Below are 22400 nucleotides of genomic sequence, written 5' to 3'. Positions count from 1 at the left end.
CATCAGCGATTATCGCGAACAGCTATCGATAGTCAGTGCCATCCTTGGCCTGCCATCACCAAATCGAAAAGAATCACAAAGGCAGAAAACTCCCCAATCTGTGGAATTTCCGGAGGAGAGAGCACAACCATCGCATCGAGTTATCAGCAAACAGCATGTCGAAGCTCAGGAACCTGTTGCCCACAATCTTTGGCGGGAAGGAGGCGCAAAGTCCGCCCGACGAAGGACGCCTGGAAAAAGATGCAGCGCCCGTGGACGACAGCGAGGCAGATAACAACAACAGCGGAGCCCTAGCGCTGCCCGCCTCCATTGGCACGCCCACTGCCTCCGCGGATCTCACCGAATCCGTGCTGCGTGAGCTCAGCGATCCCAACTACAACTCCATGGACGTAGTCCAATCCGCCAATATCCCGGGCACCGTAAGCAATGCCCAGACGAACAACACAATGAACGTGCACAGCGCCCAGCAACAGGTGGTCATGAACTTCTCGAATGCCAGCAACCTGCACTTTGGCTCCGTCTACAACATCAACCAGAACCTAAGCGCCAGCAGTTCGCGCAAGGGCAGCACCAGTGCCACGGAGGAGGCGGTCGCCCAGCCGGAGGGCAAGCAGCGGTCCACTGCCGCCCGCAAAACAGTCAGCATTGTAACCATGATGCAGTCACAGGAGGAACCGGACGTTCGTCTCCTGGATGTGGTCTCCACCCACTTGGGCGAGGGTTGGAAGCAGGTGATGCGGGACCTGGGTCAGTCGGAGGGTCAGATCGACCAGGCCATAATCGACCACCAAATGCACGGCAACATAAGAGAGGTGAGTTTTACCAACTGGAAATTGATCTAATTGAACTCTAAATATATTTGTCTTTCAAAAAAAAATTCTCTATCGTAGAAACCCATTGAAAACCCAAGAGTAGCCGTTACTCAAGATCTTAGATTGGAAGCATGAGTTAAGTCAGCTTTTCTTAGTGTATTTGCAGATCTTGTGACGCATCAGTCTAATTTGAATTTCCAGCTTTTATGACTCAAATTCCTCTCAATTGCCTTTGTTTATAAATTATAAAGCGCCGGTCCCAAAAATTCAGATATAATCTGAAAGTGAAATTTAAACTGGGGTACAGCATTATTGCATGCTAAATATCTTTAAAATAGTAAACATTTTAAATTAACTTACATTATTCACAGTTAAGGTATTTATATAATTCTGGAATTCCCTTATCCTGAGTTTGCTTTCATTAAATATATGGTTACTTGTATGGATCAGATTAGATTGCAGGTTGGAAGATACGAAAATTACATTTACGTTTTACTTTGATGAGCTTTGATAAACGTCAAATGAAAACAGTTATAGGTATTTAGGACAATCGAATTTTCCTATGTCCCGCAACCCACGTTCCCCGTGTTCAATTAGAAAAATTACAAAATGTATGACTAAAATCAGTAAATTAACACTCTTCTTAATTCTTCAGGTGATTTACCAGCTGTTGCTCCAGTGGGTTCGCAGCTCGGAGAACGGTGTGGCAACTGTGGGACGACTCACGACACTGCTGTGGGAGTCCCAGCATCGCGATTGCGTGCAGCGCATGAAACTGGTTTGGAAAGCACTGGAAAAGCGCAAGACCAACAGCTAGCCAGTGAAAGGGATTCAAGAATACCGATGCCAGAACGAAAACGATGCATTTGGATGTCCAAACCTGTGGGAGGATGGAGACTGGCAAGGCTAGCTCATCTCCAAAGTCTGCAAGATGCAAAGACCTGCCCTGGACGACCATCCGGCGATATGTGTGCAATATTTGATTTATTAATCCAACCCTTCGAATAAGTGCCTAGATGTTTGCATTAACTATACTTACACCAGTTTTATCTTTAAGATGTGATATTTGTGTCAAAAAGGGAACCAGCACTTGAAGTTAGCATTTCAAAATATTTTTGTAAAGTGTATACAAATAGAAGCTTTATTGTTACGTTACCGGAGGCAATCTCATTTCTAACCTTTAAGCTCGAGTACAAAGTCACACAATCTTCGTGATCTTCGAGCTGAACATGTCAATCAACATCTGTGCGCCGTTGCCGTTAAGCGATTGATAGTTTGGCTGACTAGCCATCCTGTCCAGCCATGCGCTTAACTTGGGATAGCGCTTGGCATCGATGGAGGCCAAACCCACCAGGCTGCTCACCGAGGAGACCATACTGTAGTCGGCAATGGTTATGCCCGTTCCGCAGAGGTACGGCTGATTGCCGATGAACAACTCCAGGAAGTCATAGGCCTCGTAGATGGCATCAATCTTGAAGCGCGGCACCTCCGTCTCGTTTTTGTAGAACAATGGAGCAGCAATATTCCGGATGCAACCCTGGAACAGCACGCCCGACTCAAAGTGCAGGCGCTGATCCACAAGTGCACGCTTGAAGTAATCCTTGGGATACAAGGCATCATCCTTGGCATAACGCCTCACTAGATAGGCGCAAATGGCATGGCTCTCCCAAATGCACTTGCCATCGTCCTCCAGCATGGGCACCGTGTGCTGCGGATTCTTCAGTGTGTACTCCTTGGTCCTATGCTCCCCGGCCAGCAGATTCACCAGCTTGTACTCGTACTGCAGACCCAGGGCGTCCAGGGTCAGTTTGCAGGCTCGCACCGGCGGACTGGCCTCTACACCATATAGTACTAATTTTCCCATAGTTTTCAGCTAACCGCTCGCTCCGGGTGTCGATTTGAAACTAAACAAGCTTCGTCGTCTATCGCTATTCACGATCGAGCAACAAGCGATTCAATTAATTCCATATATTACCGCACCTTACTTAGCTATACAATTCTTTTTCAGTCATGCAAGGCAAGATAATAAGGGTCTCCGCCTGATTGACAGTAATTATTCGAATCAAATATATTTGTTATATTTAATACAGATCTGCTTTTTCGTAAGACCTATCTGCTGTCACTATTTTCAGACAAGATAACTGATATTGATATCGATTGCTTTAAATGTGGCCCCCAACAATTTTTCAGGTGTTTTGGTTTTTACTGCATGCCTTATCATATCTTTTTTTTATTCGTCATCACAGTTAAGTTGAAAATTCGTAAAGCAGGTTCGATTAGGTGTGCAGACTAAGTGGGTGTTTTAAAGATTTTAAGACTTGTTTGAAAATCTTTAAATAGACATTTTTGTATACTAAATACATGATTACATGTTGTCAATTCAAATCAAAAATTTTGTATGTAACAAAAGTTATAAATTAAATCTTAGCAAATTGCTGAATTTTTTGGTATACCCTTTAAGGTTTTTCAATAACTATATTATTTTTGATAGTTTTCTTTTTGAATAGATAATTGTTATCAATAAAATGGGCTATTTTAGGGAGGTTAAAAATTAAACGAGTACTTACATTTAATTTTTTGTTAATGCTTATTTATGTTTGTATACTAAATACTAAGAGAACTTGAGAGAAATATTTCTGAAATTAAATTAAATTGGAAAACACAAAATTACCTGCACTTGGAACGACAAATGTAAACATAACATTTTTACCCCCAAATATCTCCCACAACCAATACATACAAAATTAAATTTTTCATATTCTTATTAAAAGTAGTAATTTGTTCATAATAAATAAGTTCATTTACTGGGATGCAAAGGTAAAATTAGTCTTCTTGATGAAGGACGCGAAGGTACGGACCCCTTTGCCGTTGGCCTCCTCGTAGTAAGGAAGCTGTTGCAGTCGCTTAATCCAGGCACTGACCTTGGGGTACTTCGCCGTGTCCACCTGCACAAAGGCCTCCAGCGAGGTCACCGTTGAGATAATACTAAAGTCGGCAATGGTCAGCTGACTGCTGGCAATGTAATCGTTGCCGGCAAGAAAGGTCTCCAGGAAATCGTAGATCTCAATAATAGCATCGTATCGCTCCTTGGGAATGTTAGTCAGGCCGTTGCGAAAAAGTGGAAACGTGATGCTCCTCAATCCGTTTGCAAATACCACTCCGGACTCAAAGTGCAGCCGCTGATCCACCACAGCTCGCTGGAGGAGATCCTTTGGATAGAGACTATCGTTCTTGCCGTATTTGGACACCAGATAGGCAATGATGGCATGCGAGTCCCAGATGAAGTGACCATCGTCCTCCAAAGTGGGCACCGTGTGCTGTGGATTCTTCTTCAGGAACTCCTCCGATAAGTTCTCCTTGGCCAAAGTATTCACTTCCACGAATTCGTAGGGCACTTCCAGGGCGGCCAAAGTCAATTTGACGGCACGAACTGGCGGACTGGCCTCCAAGCCGTACAGAATCAACTTGGTCATCTTGTCGCTGTGGGTTGCCTTCCACCACTGATCATTCAGAACAAACCTCACTATATTTATAGAGTTTTGGAAGAGAATGATAAAGAGAGGAATTTTAAAAAGAGCAAAAGATAAGAAAGCTTGGCTTCTCTTCTATTGCTTTTTTTATTTGCTTATAAGTCAATTTATTTCACCATAATAAATACTTTTTGAGCACTCTAAATGTAAATACTCAAGAACATTCTATAAACTTGTTCATTTTTCAATTTTTTTTAAGTTAAACCTCAAAATAAATAATAGTAAAAATAATAAAATAAGTCGCATATTTCTCACTGCATTGCAAACTTCTGACTGAAATTATAATACCCTCTGCCAAAAAAGGTAGTTAGATAAAGCCTTGCCTCAATAAAAAATCTTTAGTTTAATAACCCATCATTTATTTTAAAGTTTTCAAATTACATAGTGTACATATCAGGTTTCGAAGGTGAAATTGGTCTGCTTGACAATGGCCACCAACTGTCGGGCACCCTTTCCGTTGGCTTCCTCGTAGTAGGGCAGCTGTTCCAGCCTTTTAATCCAGCCGCTGATCCTCGGATACTTGACCACATCCAAGTCCCCAAAAGCCTCCAGAGACGCCACTGATGAGACGAGGCTGAAATCAGCAATGGTCATCTGATTGCCAGCGATGTAATCCTGTTCCTTGAGGAAAGTCTCAACAAAGTCATAGATCTCGACGATGGCATCGTAACGTTCTTTGGGAATTTTACTCTGTCCCAAAAAGAGCACGGGCTTGATAATGCTTCTGATTCCATTGACAAAGACCACACCGGATTCAAAGTGCATCCGCTGATCCACCACAGCTCGCTGGAGGAGATCTTTGGGGTACAGGGAATCAGTATCCGCGTACTTGGACACCAGATACGCAATGATTGCGTGCGAGTCCCAGATGAAGTGACCATCATCCTCCAGTGTGGGCACCGTGTGCTGCGGGTTCTTCTCCAGGTAGGCCGATGATAGTTGCTCACGAGCCACAATGTTAACGTTTACATATTCGTAGGGCAGGTTTAGAGCGGCCAAAGTGAGTTTTACGGCACGAACTGGCGGACTGGCATCCAAACCGTACAAAGTCAATTTTACCATCTTGTCGCCTTGGGGTCTATTTCACTACTGATCGATGAGAGCAGCAAGTAAGTATTTTATTATTTGGACTACGGGCCACTGAAAGAGATAGTTTAAGAGAGATTTGTTCATTGGCACAGATTATACCTGCCTAGTTTAAATTATGTGTGTATATTTTCACATGAAAATAATTATATAGTATACCTGCCTAGTTAATATCAGTCGGATATACTGTAATGTGTGTTGGGTGTTAATGATTTTAAAATACAAATTTTAGGGCAAAGGTTTTGGTATTTTAGTACTTTTATCTTTATCCCTAAAATCTCAATAATTAAAACTAATCGGGCTTATCAAAATGTGGAACAAACATTTACGAGAACATCAGTTATGAATTATATAAATAATATAATGATAAGCTTATCAGTTTTGTTTTTCACAATAGTAATTAAACAGAGAAACTCCGCAAATGGATGAGTAATTACAAGTCATGCTGACAAAGGTAATAAAATGGAAAGAATTCGAAAAATGTTTGACGTCCGGCAAAAAATTATAAATTTATATGTATGTATGTGTTTCTATTGTAATCGTGTAATACACTCTCTTTAAGATAAAATTTAAAATTCCGTTTCAAGAGAAGCACTCTCTTAGACATATTTTTATTTTATTTTTTAAATCTACTTATCATTGAATTTTATACAAAATGACAATCCTATTAAGATGAAAAATTTTAAAATTTTCAAATTATTAATTTTTTAAATGAAAATTTTTTATTTTCAATTTATTTTCTTGTTTCCTCTAAACTTCAAACATCATAAACTTAGGTTTCAAAGCTAAAATCGGTTGCCTTTATTAGAGTCACAAATTCCCGAGCACCCTGGCCATTGGCCTCCTCGTAATAAGGCAGGTGTTCCGTTTGTTTGATCCATTCAGACGACCTGGAGTATTTAACCGAATCGATCTCCACAAACGCCACCAGTGAGGCGAATAAAGTGCAGCACTCAGCAAAAATTATGCAATCATCTGTTGATAAGTTCGTCGAACCCTTATCAAAATTGTTAAAAAGCTTTATATCAAAACAAGCCACATTTGAGTCATACAGATAACATGAGTTATTGATAAACACCTTATCAAGTTTTTTTGCCATACAACAAGTAAACAAGCATAAACAATTGAATAAGACATTGAAAGTCATGCTCTTTTTTATTTTAAGTCATTGCATCTGGTTGCTGACCGGCAATATCAAGTATATATATTCTGATTTTCAATTAAGATGTCAATTAAGATGGCGGCATTAAATTATAAATAATCCTTTTGCTGTTTAAACAACATTTTTAAGGGAGTGCTTGAATCTATTTATTTGGTAAATTTGAGGACACAAAACTTAGAAGGTAATGAAGATCAGAAGTTTGTATAATTTAAATATTTAAAATAGGATAATATCTGTGTAGAGATAAAGTGTGTAGGTCATCAAAACGATTTGTGTTTTATGTTCAAGTGTTTGAATGCAACGAAGAGAACTAAACATTTAAAGGAAGTGTTGCTTGATGATGTAAGATTTGTTGGTTTTCCAATTTCTTTTTTTTTTCTGACACTTTTCCTTAGGGTACGATAGTAAAGTTCTTGGACCTCAAGAGTTCCACATACTGGGCGGCTCCACTGCCATTGGCCTCCTCATAGTAGGGCAGCTCCTTGAGCCTGTCCAGCCAGGCGGCAATCCTGGGATACTTGGCCACGTCTAGTTCCATGAAAACTCCAATCGAGGTGATGGTCGACACAATGCTGAAGTCGGCTATGGTGAGTTGGTCGCCGGCCAAGTAATCATGGTCATCGAGAAAGGTCTCCACAAAGTTATAGACTTGGATGATGTGATCCACTTGATTCCGGGGCAAAGTTGATTCGCCGTTAAAGAGAATCGGTCGGGTGAGTCTCCTCAGCGCGGCTTCGAAGACAACGCCCGACTCAAAGTGCAGCAGTTGATCCACCTTGGCCCGCTGCAGCAGATCCTTGGGATACAGCTCATCGCTGGCTGCATATCTATCCACCAGATAGGCCATGATGGCATGGGAATCCCAGATGCAAGCCTCATCGTCTTGCAACAGCGGCACCGTGTGTTGGGGATTCTTCTTCGAGAACTCCTCACTGTAGTTCGCCTTCTCGAACAGATTGACAAAGATGTACTCGAAGGGAAGGTCCAGTGCCTTTAGAGTGAGCAGACATGCCCGGGTGGGTGGACTTGCGTCCAGGCCGTACAGCGATATCTTACCCATTCTACAGCGGATTCACAAGTGAGTGATGACTGCTGTTCGAGGACTGCTTTATAGCCACCTGCAGGACATGGGAATCGTCAATCTGGCTGCGATTTTTTAATTACCTTAGACCTCGCCACCCACAATTTTCTGCCGAACCCTGTGCTCACTAATCCACGCACCCTGAGAACCAATTATTTTATATACAATTAATTTAATACATGGTACTTATAGTTGCGGTCAAAATAAAAATTTAGAAGCAATCTCGTAAACTAAATGGGCTATAAATTAATTAAAAAAAAACAAGCTCAGATTTTAAAAACAATTTTTGTTGAACGACGATTTTGGGTTATATTCTTAAATTGTTAAAACATCATTTCCTAGAGTGTACTGAATTATTAACAGTTTTAAATTTTCTTTAAAAACATAGCAATAGGTTTTTTGGGTTTTTAGTCTTATTTTTGGTTAAATCAAAAGAAAAGTTACCCTTACCTTAAAATTATTATTTTGACCGCAGCAGTATGTATTTAGAGAATAGAGTGGAAAAATAGAGTGGAATTCTCAAATAACTAATTGGAATAAAAACGGGCCAAAACAGAAAAACTTTGAATAGTTTAAAAGTTTTGTTTAGTTCCTGAAAGATTTAAACATAAAAAACCTACAAAAATTGGACTTAACTATTTGAATGTGTATGAAAGCAAGTACAATTTCGTTATGAATTCTTTATGCAGTTTATTTGACGCCGTCCCACTTTTTTGGCGGTATTGTCGAACGTTTTCCATCAACTTGTTTTAATTGGCTGAGAATTAAAAATTGATGAGGCCACGCACTTCGGTGATTGTGGGAACCCATGTTTACAGAAGTGTCAGCTGGTCTTTCAGCAAGTCCACGTACTTCTTGGCCCCCACACCATTGGCCTCCTCGTAGTAGGGCAGTTCCTGCTGGAGGCGCTCCAGCCAGGCAGTGACCTTCGGATACTTCTCCGCCTCCAGTGGGACAAAGGCCGGCAGGGATGAGGCTGTGGCGGCACAGCATAGATCCGCCACGGTCAGGTTATCGCCGGCAATGTAGGGATTATCGGCCAGAAAGGTCTCCAGATGGGCATAACCATCGCGCACATTGTCGGCCTTCTCCCGCGAAATCTCCGTGACATTGTTGTAGAAATACGGAGCACAGATATTACGCAGCGCCATGAACAGGACACTGGCATCGAAGTACAGAAGTTGATCCACCTGGGCACGCTTCACCAAATCCTTGGGATAGAGTTCGTCCGTCTGGGCATACTTGCCCACCAGGTAGCAAACGATGGCATGTGAGTCCCAGATGAGGGCTCCATTATCATCCAGCAGCGGAATGGTGTGCTGCGGATTCTTCTCGAGGAACTCCTCCTTGCGATGCTCTCCGGCCAGCAGATCCACCACCTTGAACTCGTACTCCAAGTCCAGGGCCCGCAGAGTCAGCTGGCAGGACCTCACTGGCGGACTAATGTCCATTCCGTACAGCACAATTCCAGACATGATCCAAGCTCAATCAGTTAAATCAGCGAAATGATATTGGCTCTAGGGTTTTCCTGACTATTTATACGTTTTTAGGGCTTCCAAAGGGTGCATTTCAAGTGCAGCCCACGCCACTTCCAAAGAACTTGAAAAGCGATCCTGGGTGGAGCCACACAGTCCAAAGTACTTTCATATTCCGCGTAGCGTCTACTATTGCTTTTATGCACATGAAAAGCTATTGGAGTATGTGTAATTTTGCAGTAACAAACGCAAAGTTATTGTAAATATATCATTTTTATGGGCCTCACATCTCAAGTTCACTTTGCAGCTGAGTGAACAATCAAGAAAACTTACTTCATTTAATCATTCCTTTCAAATTAGATACATTTTTAAGCTTATATGTACGTTAAAAAAAAACACTTAAGTTAACAAATTTTTAACAAATTATTATAATTTATATGGATCCTTTATCCATTGCAACGTAGTTAGGCAAAAAAACTTTTAAAATGGGAAAGTTGATTATAGAAATAAACCAACATATATATATATTATATTATGTAGGACCTGCTAAGTCATAATTGCCTTTCAGAATATAACTAATTTTTAGCTCTTATATAAGTGCAGATCTTTGGAATCCATTCCATCCGCCTTGTCATATTTTTGTCGCCATATCGTATATATAGAAACCATCTTCCAAAGACAGAATAATCTTAAGAAATTTCGGACTTTCATTCCCTTTTTCCTAATTGTTACTTGGTTTTCCTTCTCATAAACTTAAGTTTTTGTGGACGGAGAGCTCTCTTAAGCCAATTCGATGACATCAGTTATTATTTTTTCCCCTCTTCGGACAAACAAACAGGTGGTTGGGGCAATTGACGTAAGAGAGTTTTAATGAAGTCTATTTTTATGTGGACTTTAAAAAGCTCTTATCTCCTACTCTTCGCACGTTTTTGTATACATGGGTTATTTATACGGTTTTGATTTTACTTTGTTCCGGTAATTACTAAAGCCAAAAAGAGAAAAGTACAAAAAAATCGATTGAAGTATTTAACTGAATCATGTTAGTCATTTTTAAAACAAAAAACTGTTAACAGAGTAGGAAACTAATAAAGTGAAGATCGTGTTATCAATATTCAATATTTGTTGTGTTTAATATTTATAAGGATTTCATTTGAGTAAGCAGAAAACATTAAACAATTTTTTTTGTAAATGTATATTTCAAGACCAAATTCAAGAATAAAAAACTTTAAACTTTAAGCTATTTCCGCCTTAAGAATTAAACTACCTAACTTATCGATCCTAATAGATGATATTTTATATTCTTTTAACTATAATGACATAATTCTTTAACCAGAAAGTTTTCATGTTACAAGTTTATCTTGTTTGTCCCCTTTTCAAAGTTTAGTAACAGATTAGCCATTTGAAAAATGTTTACTTTACGTGACCAATAGTTTCTCTTATCGATTGCCTCAAAACGAGTTTCGACTGATAGCAAAGCAAAGTTTCGTCGTTCAAAAGTCAAGTGGTTAGAGTATTATTTTTAAATATTTATTTTTGAATATATTAAATGGTTTCTAGACAATAGTAAAATTTTTGCTCTTGATGAAATCGATGATTTGGGCAGACCGTGAGCCGTTGGCCTCCTCGTAGTAGGGCAGTGCCTTGATGCGCTGAACCCAGGCAGCCAGTTTGGGATACTTGGCGGCATCCACGGGCAGGAAAACCACGAATCCGGTTATGGCGGCGGTCACGTGGAAATCGGCAATAGTTAAACTATTGCCAGCCAGGTAGTCGCCGCTCTCCAGGAACAAATTAAGGGATTTGTACACACCCTCCAGGGCATCGATCCTGGCCTGCGGAATTGCCGAGTTGTTCTCCCAGAAAAGCGGATAGGTGATAGCTCTGCCCGTTGATGTGACCACACTGGAATCGTAGTGCAGGCGCTGATCGACGATGGCTCGCTTCTTCAGATCCTTTGGATACAGGGAATCGTCCTTGCCGTACTTGCTCACCAAATAGGAGTTGATGGCGTGGCTGTCGGACAAGTAGAAACCATCGTCATCCAGAGTGGGCACGGTGTGCAGAGGATTGATCTTCAGGAACTCCGGCTTCAGGTGCTCCTTCTCCAGCAGATTGACGACCTTGTACTCGAATTCCACACCCAAGGCGTTCAGGGTGAGTAGCACCGAGCGGACTGGAGGACTTCCATCGATTCCGTAAAGCGTAAGTTTTCCCATGTTGTCTCTGTTTCGTGACTATCAAGTTACTGTTTATAAACACTCCCAACTTGGGGATTTATATAGCCCATGGCTGGTTCTCTTCAATTAAGAGAGCTTTGCACTGCTGTGATGACTCCGCGGTTTTACTTGCACATTGGATTCGAAACCCACATGTCTCTTAGCCCCTTATGTATATCGCTGATTTCCCCCAAGTATTTCACTATACTCTCTTGACGTAGAAAAGCTTTATAATTAAAAATACCGAGTCATTTCTATTTGTCTACCCATCTTCTTGGGATTCCATAACCCTTTTAATAATAACTGGGCGCTTTGAGGCTAAATACTTGTTTATCGAGCGACAATATTTCCTTAAACACAATGGTATATAAATATGCCAACTATAGAGACAATAATATGTTCAAAGCAAACATTTTTCCTATTAGGCTTCTTTATTGTATTGTAAGCAAATGGTTGCAAACTTAAGAGAACTTTCTAGAAAACAAATTAGATAATAAAATAAAATAAAATCAAATAATTGCCAAAATTTGACAGCTTATTGGTATAAGTTTTAGTTTTTAAATTTTACAGGATTGTAAAGTTCTTGCTTTGAAGTGACATCCTTAAAAAAAATTATCCTAATATATTTTTTAGTGTGGATAACATTCCCAGCATAAAGAGATGATATTTAAAAATTTTTTGTCATTTATTTAAAAAGTAAACCAATACTATTGCTGTAATATTAAACCAGGTCTAAGCATAGTTATGTATTTTTCCAAGCCCCAAAGATTGTCCTCTTCGTAATGGGGCAAGCTGGATAGGCGGTCTAGCCAACCAGCCACTTTGGGATACTTTTCTTGATCCAGTTCGAGTACAGCGGCCAATGAGGATGCAGTTGCTCCACAGCAGATGTCAGCCACGGTTAGGATGGACCCAGTTAGATAGGGATTATCGCCCAGAAAGGTCTCCAGATGGCCGTAGGCATCCTTGATATTGTTCACCTTCTCTTTGGGCACCTCGCTTACTTGGTTAATAAAATAGGGTATACTGACATTCCGCAGGGACATGAACAGTATACTGGCATCGAAGAACAAGCGCTGATCTACCTGAGCCCGCTTCACCAGATCCCTGGGATAGAGCTCATCCGATGTGGCGTACTTGTCCACCAGGTAGCAAACGATGGCATGTGAATCCCAGATGAAGGCTCCATTATCATCCAGAAGCGGCACCGTGTGTTGGGGGTTTTTCTTAAGGAACTCTTCATTTAAATGTTCTCCGGCCAGGAGATCCACTTCCTTGTAATCATAGTCCAGGTTCAGGGCTCTCAAGGTCAGTTTACAAGCTCGGACTGGCGGACTGATATCCATTCCATACAATACTATTCCCGACATGATGCGACCACAAAGAACACTCAAGTTATACTGAATCACCAGAATAACCCACATACATAATTCTAAATGAACTTAAATAAACAGGCAATTGGTTGCGCTGAGTTAGCCCCTTTCCTCTTTTTAATAAACTGCTGTTTTTACACTGATAAAATAAAATATAACATAGTAAAGAGTTTTAGCAACAGTTATCATTAAAATTAATGTAGACGTTTTTTTTCAAATTTACCTATATTTTACTCTTCAATACAAGATGGAATAATCTCACAAATATATATGAAAACATTAAATTTAAATATAAACTTTTAACTTAATAGATATACGCCCAAAGAGTTATGATCAAATTTAAACTCTGTAAAATTTTACTCTATATGGAAAATATATTTCCATTTGCAGATATTTTTCCTCAACCTTCTAAATAAATAAGTTAAAAAGCAATAATCAAAATTAAAAATCTAAAATCCAGTTTGAAGGCAAAACGCTTTAGTTTTATTGATAACAAATAAAATTTAAAGAATGTTTGCAATGTACAAAGTGTGTATGAATCTTAAATAAATTGTATTATTTATGTTTTTGATGTTGGTTAAGTCTTCAGTTGATGGCTTACTTATCCCCCAGCTTAGTCCACTTGCTGCGAAGCAATGCGATGTACGCCTGAACCGGAGCCTCGTCGATCTCCTTGTAGTATGGGATCTGGTAAAGTCGTTCCAGCCAAGCGGTGATCTTGGGATATACGGCCGGTTCGATGTCGACGGCGGCACGCAGACCAGTAACCGTAGGTCCAGTGAGCAGGTCAGCCAGGGTCAGTGAATCGCCCACTAGATATGGACTACTGACCAGGAAAGTCTCCAGCAGTGCCAGACCGCGATGTACAGTGTCCAGTTTCTCCTGGGACACTTCGGTTACGCCTCTGCTCCAGAAGGGGGCCACTATGTTGTGCAGGCCCGGAAAGATTACGCTGGCATCGAAGTACAGACGCTGATCGATAATCGCCCGCTTGACCAGATCTTTGGAATACAGCTCGTCCGACTTGCCGTACTTGTCCACCAAATAGGTGGCGATGGCATGGGAGTCCCAGAGGAATGTCCCATTGTCATCCAGTACCGGCACCGTGTGCTGTGGATTCTTCTTCAGGAACTCCTCGCTCAGGTGCTCGCCCGTCTGAAGATTTACCTCCTTGTATTCGTAGTCCACATTAAGGGCCTTCAGGGTCAACTTGACGGCCCGAACACAAGGACTGAAGTCAGTTCCGTATAGTACAATACCCGTGCTCGACATATTCTATAGTTCAACCGACAACGCTTCTCTTATGACTGATATTTCCATTATTTACCTTAGATTTATACTCATCTGAAAAGCTTTTTGCTGAATCTGAAAGCATTTCGCTCAAAGCTCTATTTCTGTTGTTTGTTTGTTTCTACTCCAAAATTTTGTTAAACATTATATTATATATAATTTCTTTGTATTTCACCACCAGCAAAGATTGATTGAAATTGATTTTAAGATCTGGTATGACTTTGCATTATTTTTTTTGTTGTTAAAATGATAGTAAGTAATATCTCTGCAACTAAAAGAACTGTTTACATGCACATAAGTAAGTAGTTATTCCAAAATTTGCGAGTCATGCTTATTTTTATAAATGCGTAGAGCGACATAGTCATATTTGTAACTAGGTTAAAGCTTGTTATTTATGTATATTCAATATGCCTTCAATTTAGGTCGCCCCCTAAAACATTTGCTTCGCCAACGATAAGAACTTGAATTCAAAAAATACTCTTCATTTTTTCTACGTCCGATTAGCAGTGACTAAGTTATCAAAATTTTAGGGCTTACAATTTAAAAACCTTCAAGAGCCACTCTGGTTTTAAAACTTTATATTTATTATTAAAAGTTTTTAATGTGTGTACATTTTTACAACAGAGTACAAAACCCCAGTTTATAAAGAGATGCTTCTACACAACGACTATTCTTCTCTTGCTTCCAAGAGCTTCGTTTTTTAAATGAACAAATTGGGTATTTTTGTTGTATTTATTGTAAGTCATTTTATTTATGTGAATATGTACTACATATTCGAGTAGGTAGTACAAATACCAATAAGTCAGATCGATAATAGTAATTCAAGCTCTCTTTTCTTACACAAAAACCTTCTTCTTCATAAAATCTTATCAAGTTATCAATAAATGTTGGTTCTTTGGTAATATTTTTATTATAAAACATATTTTTAATCTGATTTATCGGTTTTTTACAAATGAAACAAAGTTCGTGTTTCTGTTTGGCGGGTTGTTCGTTGGTGTATGGTTTACTTATCCCCCAGCTTGGTCCACTGGCTGCGAAGAAAGGTGACGTAAGTGTGAGCTGGAGCCTCGTTGATCTCCTTGTAGTGGGAAATCTTATCGAGCCGCTCCAGCCAGGCGGTGACCTTCGGATAGACTGCCGGATCGATGTCGACGGCAGCGGGTAGGGAGCTGACAGTGGGACCAGTGCACAGGTCGGCGAGGGTCAACGAATCACCCGCCAGATACGGACTGCTGACCAGGAACGTCTCCAGCAGCGCCAGACCCCGGTGTATGGTGTCCAGCTTCTCCTGCGGCACATCTTTAATCCCACTTCGCCAGAAGGCGCCGCTTACGTTGGCTAAGCTTGCAAAAATAACGCTGGCGTCGAAGAACAGGCGTTGGTTGATGATCGCCCGCTTCACCAGATCTTTGGGATATAGCTCATCCGACTTGCCGTACTTGTCCACCAAATAGGTGGCGATGGCATGGGAGTCCCAGAGGAACGTCCCATTGTCATCCAGTACCGGCACCGTGTGCTGTGGATTCTTTTTCAGGAACTCCTCCTTCAGGTGCTCGCCCGTCTGGAGATTCACCTCCTTGTATTCGTAGTCCAAGTTCAGGACCTTTAGGGTCAACTTGACGGCCCGAACACACGGACTGAGATCCACCCCGTACAGAACGATACCCGTGCTCGACATATTGTGTTGTTTATGCACAAATGGTTTTATTACTACTGATCTTCTGCCGGTTTACTATATACTGTTTTGTCTAAAGCTTTTTGCTGAATGTAAAAGCTCTGACTTTGTTGTTTGTTTGCTGAATTTTACGATAAACAGGGCTTTGTTGATATTTGTATACCCTTTCGGAGGGTAATATGAATTCACTTTTTTTAGACAGCATTCTAATCTTAAGTTACCCCTTGTGTTTTGAAACCAGAAGGGTATTGTTTCAGTAGGAAACATGGTCATCTAAGGCTGTCCTTCTAAATGCGCTTCTAACATGTTTCCAATACCCGCTAGGTATTTGAGTCGAGCTTATATTTGCCAAGAACAAATAGAAAAATTACTTTAAAATGGACATACCTATAAATTTGCTTTTTAATTTTAGACTATTTATTTGTATTTGTATTTGTATTTGTATTTGTATTTGTATTTATTAAAATGGTTGCATTTTATTAAAATGGTGAAATTTGTAATATTCTAGTAGATAGAAGAAGCTTTAAGAAACCAAGAAAATTACCAATCAAGATAGTACGTCAAATTAAGACTCTTTCAATTCATTTTCATTTTAAAACATTTTTGTGTTGAGGTATTCTATTGATAAGGAAATATTTTATGTTCTATGGGTGTATTACAAATACTAACAAACCGGAAATTATCTACACCAATTTATACTCGTGTAGAGCCCATGTAGATTTGCCATTGAAATTTACATAACTGAGCTTAAAAGTTCTTTAAAGCGAAAGCAAAGCTTTAAAAAACCCAAGTTCTTACTATTAATAAACTGAACACCATATACTTTCTCAAATTTTACTCAATTCAACTTAAGTGTTTACTTCAACAATTGTTTTAATGGGTTGATTGCACTGTTTTTACAAAAAATATTTTAAAACCTTTTTTTTTTTAATTATTAAATAAGGCATAACATCGATAATAACAGTTTTAGAGTGTAAAGCTTAAATACTTAAATAATTTTAATTGATTTATACACCAAAAAAGTTATAGACACCTTGATTTTCCACCCCTGATCACATAAGTCATGGAGACGTTGGCCAAATGTTGACGCAGCTATAGATATCAGACCGACTTATCTCGGGAATTAATAAACAATCAGGCAAAAACTTAGACTTGCAGCATTATGACGTCTTTGTGATAATAATCAAGCAACTAAGTTTTAGTATCTAATCTAATCGAGGGTGAAGTTTCAAATCATTTTGGTTGCCTCGAGTCAGTTGTGGATGGCACATTGTCTGCTACGAATCTCAAAGTTAACCAACCAAAAGGCAAAGGCGTCAAGAAGGCAAGATGGTTAAAATATCTGTACTTGGCGTTGAGACCAGTCCGCCGTTTCGGGCCATTTTGTTGACCCTTCGAGCCCTCCAGCTGGAGCACGAGATTCGGCCACTGTTCATGCCGGCCGAGTATGTTGACAAACCGGAAATGGTGTTAAAGGATGATCAGGAGCTCATCTGCGATTCGCCTGCCATTATCGGCTATCTGGTGAACAAGTATGCCCAGTCGGATGAGCTCTATCCCAAGGATCCGCTACAACGGGCAGTGGTGGATCAACGGTTGCACTTCGAGACCGGAGTCCTCTTCCACGGCATCTACAAACGATTGCAGAGGGCTCTCTTCAGAGACCATGCCACTGAGGTGCCCAAGGATCTATTGGCCGAATTGCGCGATGCCTACGGCTTGCTGGAGGAATTTCTGGCGGAGAATCCCTATTTGGCCGGTCCACGGTTGACCATCGCTGACTTTAGTATTGTGGCCACGGTGAGCACCCTGCACTTGAGCTACTGTCCCGTGGAGAGCGCAAAATACCCGAAGTTATCCGCCTGGTTGGAACGCCTTTCCCAATTGCCCTTCTATGAGGAGGCCAACTTGAGGGGAGCCCGCCTGGAGGCCGATTGCATCCGCGCAAAACTGCCCAAGCAGTTCGACAAACTGTGGCAAAAGGCCTTCGAGGACATCAAGAGCGGAGCCGGAAAAGTGTGACTCCTTTGGCTGGTAATAATGGATTATCTGATTTTAAATTATATGTTAAATGGCGTAAAGTTTTATAAATTAAAAATTGTTTTAGCCAATTGGGCATATTCATTTTAAAAGGCAAAACCAAATCTTTTTATTTATTTTTTTCCAGCTTATTGCTTGGTTTTCAATTTTATTTAAAATCTTAAAACAGATAAAATGAAAAGCAAATTTAAAAGGAAGACAATTTTTCTAATCTATGTGGAGAAAGTAGTTTTATTTGTATTTTTTTCATCTAACAGAGTAAGTTGAAAATATATATAGCATTTTTGAAATGCAAAATTAACTAGTACTTTTAAAACTGAAAAGAAATGATTATTAAAGTTTTAAATAAAATATATTCCCAATTTAAAGTGAATGTATTTTTCCATAACCATAAAAAACATAACTGGTACTGTTCTTATTATTATTTGATTGCCTAAAAATTAACTATACGCTTCTATAGAACTAAAACGTCCTAACAAAAATTTATGTTTTGAGTATAATTTGTAATTTTCAAAGGTATCGAGCTAATTTTTTCTTGTGTATTAGAACTCCGCCAAATAGAAGTTTATACAAGATAAGTGGAGAATTTCCAACGCTTTTAAGTTCATTGTTAAGTGTCCTTGATTGCTTAAGGTCCTTGATTATAGGAATTTTTCTTCTTCAGTTCATATATCTTTGAATCGACCGCTAGATAAAGTACTTCCTAGCAACGTGGAGTGCATTTCCAATGGCAACGCAGCCAAAAGTTTATAACTTTTTTGCGCTCATTAAAATTATAAAATTTTCCCTCCTCTACAAAGCGACACAAAATAGTAGAAGGCGAGGGAATGAAAAGCGCAAAAAGTTTTCCTGCCGTGTCGTGCATGCTAAAGTTGTTAAATCATAATTAATTTATGACGGCGCCATCCGCCGAAGCAGCTAGCCGTCCGCCTCCTTTTCATCCCCCCCATTTTGCCTCTTATCTGCACTCTGGTCTCGATTTCTTCAGTCCCTTCCCCTTGGTAGTCCCCAAAAGGGCCGCGCCGTCGTTTAAAATACTCTTAAAAAGGAGCCCAAGTCTAAATACCTGCTGGGTGTAGTCCGTTTCCAACCCCACAAGTGTCCTAAAGGAGATGCCGGCGTGATTGCTAATAAACTCACGCGAGTATGATTATGTAGATAATAATGAAAACCATTATATTTTTTTTTGTTTGTGTCCAATAGATAACTAGTAAAAGATAATTAAAACAAACTTTAATACAAGAACATTGGTTAAATTTAACAAATGTAAATAAAAAATGTATAAAAACAAAAAACCTTCATAACAAACCAGTTGTAGGTTTTTTTATTTATTTTTTTATAAGTTATAGTATTGTTCCACGTTAAAAAAATTACATTATTTTTAAAATCACGTTATAGGGTTCTTTTTCTATTATATTTATGAAAAAGTGATGTATTTTTGTTGATTAATTATATTTTTTATAATTACTTTTTTTTCTGTAATGACACAAAACAATAGTTAACACGTATTATTTTGAGTGACAATATTTATCTCAGTTTAAATGCAATCTATGACGCTCCAAGGGAGATAATTTTTTGTGTCTTTATGCAAAACCTTTTTTATTTTTCTGTGTAAAATCAAATCTTAAGCCAGGAACCTGCAAAATCACAAAGGAACTCGTGGCTTTGTGGACATCTCAAAGAACTACCTTGCGTCGCCTGGTTTTATGCGCCTCATTGCAGCGACGACGGCGTCGAGAGTGGTGGCAGGCAAACTAATTGGTTTAATTTCAACTTTTACTTTGGACCACCATAGTCACCCAGTCACCCTGCCACCCCACGTCCTTGTGCCCTAAGCCACCCCTTGTGCCCACCGAGTCAGTGGCATTTGAGAAGTTTGCTTTGCTTTGCGCTTCGCCTGGCACTTCACTTGCCTTCGTGGCGGGACGCTTTTACTTTTTCCTCTTCCGCTTTTACAGCCTTCCACTTTGCCGGTTTATTTCCGGCGCCCCAATCTTCTTAGCGAAAGGCATTCACTTATATTAGTGGTTTTTATTTTTTGGATTACTACAGAAATGTACCATTTTGTTCAAGCAGTAAAACTTTGATGTCGTACGGAATCTGTAAAAAATTGTTATAGCTTTTGCGGCCCATCTTATAGTTTGTTATTAATATTATGTGCAAAACCTCATTAATTTAGTAAATATAATAATCTTTGGGAAAACAGAAATCGAAGCAAAATTAAAAATTCTAATTTTTTGAAAGTAAGTGTTAAAAGAGGATGTTAAAGAAAATGGAAAATGTAAATTGTATGATGTTTTTGTGCCTTATTTAGGGAATCAAAACGAATTGCGGCCAATAAAATTATTGCATTACATTTTAAAATTAGGCAGTGAATAATTTATGAAAGTTGAACAAAAACCAGTCTCTACAACTAAGCCTCCTTTTTTTTTTAAATTGTTTTATTTCCATTAGATGTGAACAGCAGATCTATAGCTTAAATTTGATGCTCCGCATGATGGGAAACTTTTCGCCGGCACATTGACCTCGAAAGTCATCCAGAGATAGGTCGTGGAAGGCCACCCCGCCCAAACCACGGGACTGTACGAACTCGGCCTTGATGGCCGCCGTTGTGGGATCCTCGTAGCCCACCCATAGGCCATTCTCGCCCTTCTCATCCGCCGCCCTATAAGCGTAGATGCCGAAACGCTTGGTGGGATCGCCCACCTTCCGCAGATGGGGCACATCCCGATCCTTCGGTTGCTGTTGCAGCAGCTCACACGTCTCCGGCCAGCTGAGTAATCCGGGAATGACTGTTTGCCTGCCCGCCGGAGCAGCTCCATTAGCCGCCGGAATTGGTGGATAGCCGGTAATTCCAGAGTTCCGGGTCATGTTCCAAGCACGCCCGTAACTGGCCACTCCAACATGCAGCTTGTGTGCACTGATTTGGGATGTCTGGTTCAACCAATACTGCACCTGGTACTGCACATTGTGGTTGGGATTCCGGTCGTACATTTCGTACAGTGGAGCTGGCAGATCAGCAACCTTGGGATCGCGTTCCGGAGTCTGAAAGTCATAGGTGCCCAGGTTGACGAAGTCCACGTGGCTCAGTACAGTGGGAACATCAATAAAAACTGGAAAAAGAGATACCCATTTTAATATTTAATATTAAACGATGATTTTGCCTCTTAGACTAATCCACAAAGACTTGGCTTTTTTTAGTTTTAAATAATTTTTTAATGAAGAACAACTTCTGTTTGATTCAAAAGGGAAAACTGGGAAGTAAGATAATATTTTTAAGAACTATCTGAGGATTAAATTTACAATAATCAGAAAGAACAAAGATTTTCCCATTAATTAAGTATAAACTGTTGTGACGAAAGTTGTAATATACAAAACATGACTTTGGTATGATCCGAATACTATTTTTATAAAGTAAAATGTGATTGTATTAAAATAGATTGATACACAATTGATTGTTTTAAGAACGATAAAGGTATGTCAAATTAAGAAACTTTCTTGCATAATAGATAGGTGAGTTTTAAAAACGAATATTACAATTTCTTTTTAAAATAGTGTTTGCTTGATCCAAACGAAAATAATTTCAAAACTAAACAATTCTAAAACTAAGAGTTCTTATACCTGATACACACTTTTTAAGGTATTTTAGAGAAACTTTTTACAAAAAGGTGTAGGCTAGTATAACTTACGTTCTGCTGAAACATGGGGCAGCATGCTGACAGTCAGGAGCTGGCCACTACGTCGCAAATCGGATTTCAATTCTCCAAGAAGGGCCGCAAACTGCTCCCGATGCTCCTGAGCCTTCTCATCCACCGATGTGGAAGTGAAGAAGCCACGGAAGGAGCCCCAAACCCGCTTAAAAACACCCTGCTGCAGTTTGGGCTTGTTTTTTGGGAACTGCCAGGAGAGATCGAGTCCATCGAAGCCATTGCTGTTGAGTTCATGCACCACACTCGCCTGGAAATTTTTTCTATGCTCCGGCTGTTCCAGTAATCTCAAGTACTTGCCACTATCTGCCACGCCCTCGCTGTCCAAGTCCTGATCGCCGCCCACCGAGAGCAGGAATCGGACATGCGGATACTTCTTTCGCAGATCCGTTATGTGACGATAGTGCTGGCGGTCGTGGGTTAACGTTGGATCCAAACTCTTGATCTTGTAGGTTTCAGCATCGATGCCCGCATAACCGTAGACCAGAAAGTTGCAGAAAGTCAGGGCGGGCTCCAGTTCGGCCAATGACATTTGGGCGGGGCCTGAAAATGAGATAACCTCTGATCTACTTGGCACACAAATTGTAAATGCTTTCAAGTCTAACCTTCTCGCACAAAACTCTTGGCATCGTAGAAGCAGACCAGTTTTCCAACTTCTGCAGATATGCACTGCAATATGGCCAGAAAACTGCAGAGCAGTAGCCCTTTAAATGGGCTATTTAAAGCTAACATAATGATTCGTGGCACTGTTCAGCTCTAAATTAGATTAACAACTGATCTGGCCGCTTGTTTTGATGAACCAGAGTCAAAGCCTTGTCCAATCCAGCAGATAAGAAATTATTGTGATTAGTGCTCCGATTCTCTGTTTTTATAATGCTGCATTTGGCAATAGAACACCGAAAGAAATACTAAAACAAATTGAAAAATTAAGGTTATTATAAAACAATCTTTTT

General features: G+C 39.9%; 12 protein-coding genes across 12 annotated transcripts; 2 read left to right on the top strand and 10 right to left on the bottom strand.

Annotated features, from left to right (window-relative positions):
- The first annotated feature begins 47 nt into the window (after nucleotides 1–47).
- LOC108138639 (protein immune deficiency) lies at nucleotides 48–1742 on the top strand. The gene is made up of 2 exons (XM_017260980.2): nucleotides 48–812; nucleotides 1468–1742. Exons 1-2 carry the CDS (start codon nucleotides 156–158, stop codon nucleotides 1627–1629), a joined length of 819 nt encoding a protein of 272 aa, XP_017116469.1. The 5' UTR covers nucleotides 48–155; the 3' UTR covers nucleotides 1630–1742.
- Nucleotides 1743–1930: 188 nt separating this feature from the next.
- Nucleotides 1931–2676, bottom strand: LOC108138658 (glutathione S-transferase 1). Its single transcript, XM_017261002.2, has one exon. It carries the CDS (start codon nucleotides 2674–2676, stop codon nucleotides 2011–2013), a length of 666 nt encoding a protein of 221 aa, XP_017116491.1. The 3' UTR covers nucleotides 1931–2010.
- Nucleotides 2677–3556: 880 nt separating this feature from the next.
- On the bottom strand, nucleotides 3557–4306 carry LOC108138648 (glutathione S-transferase 1-like). The gene has a single exon (XM_017260991.2). The coding sequence runs from the start codon at nucleotides 4283–4285 to the stop codon at nucleotides 3614–3616; it is 672 nt and encodes a 223-aa protein (XP_017116480.2). The 5' UTR covers nucleotides 4286–4306; the 3' UTR covers nucleotides 3557–3613.
- A 373-nt stretch (nucleotides 4307–4679) lies between these two features.
- Nucleotides 4680–5446, bottom strand: LOC108138577 (glutathione S-transferase 1-like). The gene has a single exon (XM_017260864.2). The coding sequence runs from the start codon at nucleotides 5402–5404 to the stop codon at nucleotides 4736–4738; it is 669 nt and encodes a 222-aa protein (XP_017116353.1). The 5' UTR covers nucleotides 5405–5446; the 3' UTR covers nucleotides 4680–4735.
- Nucleotides 5447–6707: 1261 nt separating this feature from the next.
- LOC108138594 (glutathione S-transferase 1) lies at nucleotides 6708–7753 on the bottom strand. Its single transcript, XM_017260888.2, has one exon. It carries the CDS (start codon nucleotides 7648–7650, stop codon nucleotides 6982–6984), a length of 669 nt encoding a protein of 222 aa, XP_017116377.1. The 5' UTR covers nucleotides 7651–7753; the 3' UTR covers nucleotides 6708–6981.
- Nucleotides 7754–8344: 591 nt separating this feature from the next.
- On the bottom strand, nucleotides 8345–9186 carry LOC108138568 (glutathione S-transferase 1-like). Its single transcript, XM_017260852.2, has one exon. The coding sequence runs from the start codon at nucleotides 9144–9146 to the stop codon at nucleotides 8484–8486; it is 663 nt and encodes a 220-aa protein (XP_017116341.1). The 5' UTR covers nucleotides 9147–9186; the 3' UTR covers nucleotides 8345–8483.
- Nucleotides 9187–10651: 1465 nt separating this feature from the next.
- On the bottom strand, nucleotides 10652–11410 carry LOC108139122 (glutathione S-transferase 1). The gene has a single exon (XM_017261738.2). The coding sequence runs from the start codon at nucleotides 11360–11362 to the stop codon at nucleotides 10700–10702; it is 663 nt and encodes a 220-aa protein (XP_017117227.1). The 5' UTR covers nucleotides 11363–11410; the 3' UTR covers nucleotides 10652–10699.
- A 555-nt stretch (nucleotides 11411–11965) lies between these two features.
- On the bottom strand, nucleotides 11966–12744 carry LOC108138615 (glutathione S-transferase 1). The gene has a single exon (XM_017260907.2). It carries the CDS (start codon nucleotides 12730–12732, stop codon nucleotides 12070–12072), a length of 663 nt encoding a protein of 220 aa, XP_017116396.1. The 5' UTR covers nucleotides 12733–12744; the 3' UTR covers nucleotides 11966–12069.
- Nucleotides 12745–13190: 446 nt separating this feature from the next.
- On the bottom strand, nucleotides 13191–14049 carry LOC108138562 (glutathione S-transferase 1-like). Its single transcript, XM_017260840.2, has one exon. The coding sequence runs from the start codon at nucleotides 14005–14007 to the stop codon at nucleotides 13333–13335; it is 675 nt and encodes a 224-aa protein (XP_017116329.1). The 5' UTR covers nucleotides 14008–14049; the 3' UTR covers nucleotides 13191–13332.
- Nucleotides 14050–14912: 863 nt separating this feature from the next.
- On the bottom strand, nucleotides 14913–15737 carry LOC108139186 (glutathione S-transferase 1-like). Its single transcript, XM_017261816.2, has one exon. It carries the CDS (start codon nucleotides 15701–15703, stop codon nucleotides 15029–15031), a length of 675 nt encoding a protein of 224 aa, XP_017117305.1. The 5' UTR covers nucleotides 15704–15737; the 3' UTR covers nucleotides 14913–15028.
- A 1199-nt stretch (nucleotides 15738–16936) lies between these two features.
- Nucleotides 16937–17839, top strand: LOC108138585 (glutathione S-transferase 1). Its single transcript, XM_017260877.2, has one exon. It carries the CDS (start codon nucleotides 17030–17032, stop codon nucleotides 17720–17722), a length of 693 nt encoding a protein of 230 aa, XP_017116366.1. The 5' UTR covers nucleotides 16937–17029; the 3' UTR covers nucleotides 17723–17839.
- Nucleotides 17840–19756: 1917 nt separating this feature from the next.
- Nucleotides 19757–22233, bottom strand: LOC108138977 (chitinase-like protein Idgf5). The gene is made up of 3 exons (XM_017261565.2): nucleotides 22053–22233; nucleotides 21430–21990; nucleotides 19757–20853 (listed from the first exon to the last, which is right to left on the bottom strand). Exons 1-3 carry the CDS (start codon nucleotides 22177–22179, stop codon nucleotides 20210–20212), a joined length of 1332 nt encoding a protein of 443 aa, XP_017117054.1. The 5' UTR covers nucleotides 22180–22233; the 3' UTR covers nucleotides 19757–20209.
- Between the last annotated feature and the right edge of the window lie 167 nt (nucleotides 22234–22400).

The sequence above is a fragment of the Drosophila elegans genome, unplaced genomic scaffold, assembly GCF_018152505.1.
Source record: "Drosophila elegans isolate 14027-0461.03 unplaced genomic scaffold, ASM1815250v1 contig_183, whole genome shotgun sequence".
In the NCBI taxonomy this organism is placed as follows: domain Eukaryota; kingdom Metazoa; phylum Arthropoda; class Insecta; order Diptera; family Drosophilidae; genus Drosophila; species Drosophila elegans.
The sequence above is the reverse complement of the archived record's forward strand: the minus strand, read 5'-3'. Positions and strand labels throughout refer to the sequence as shown.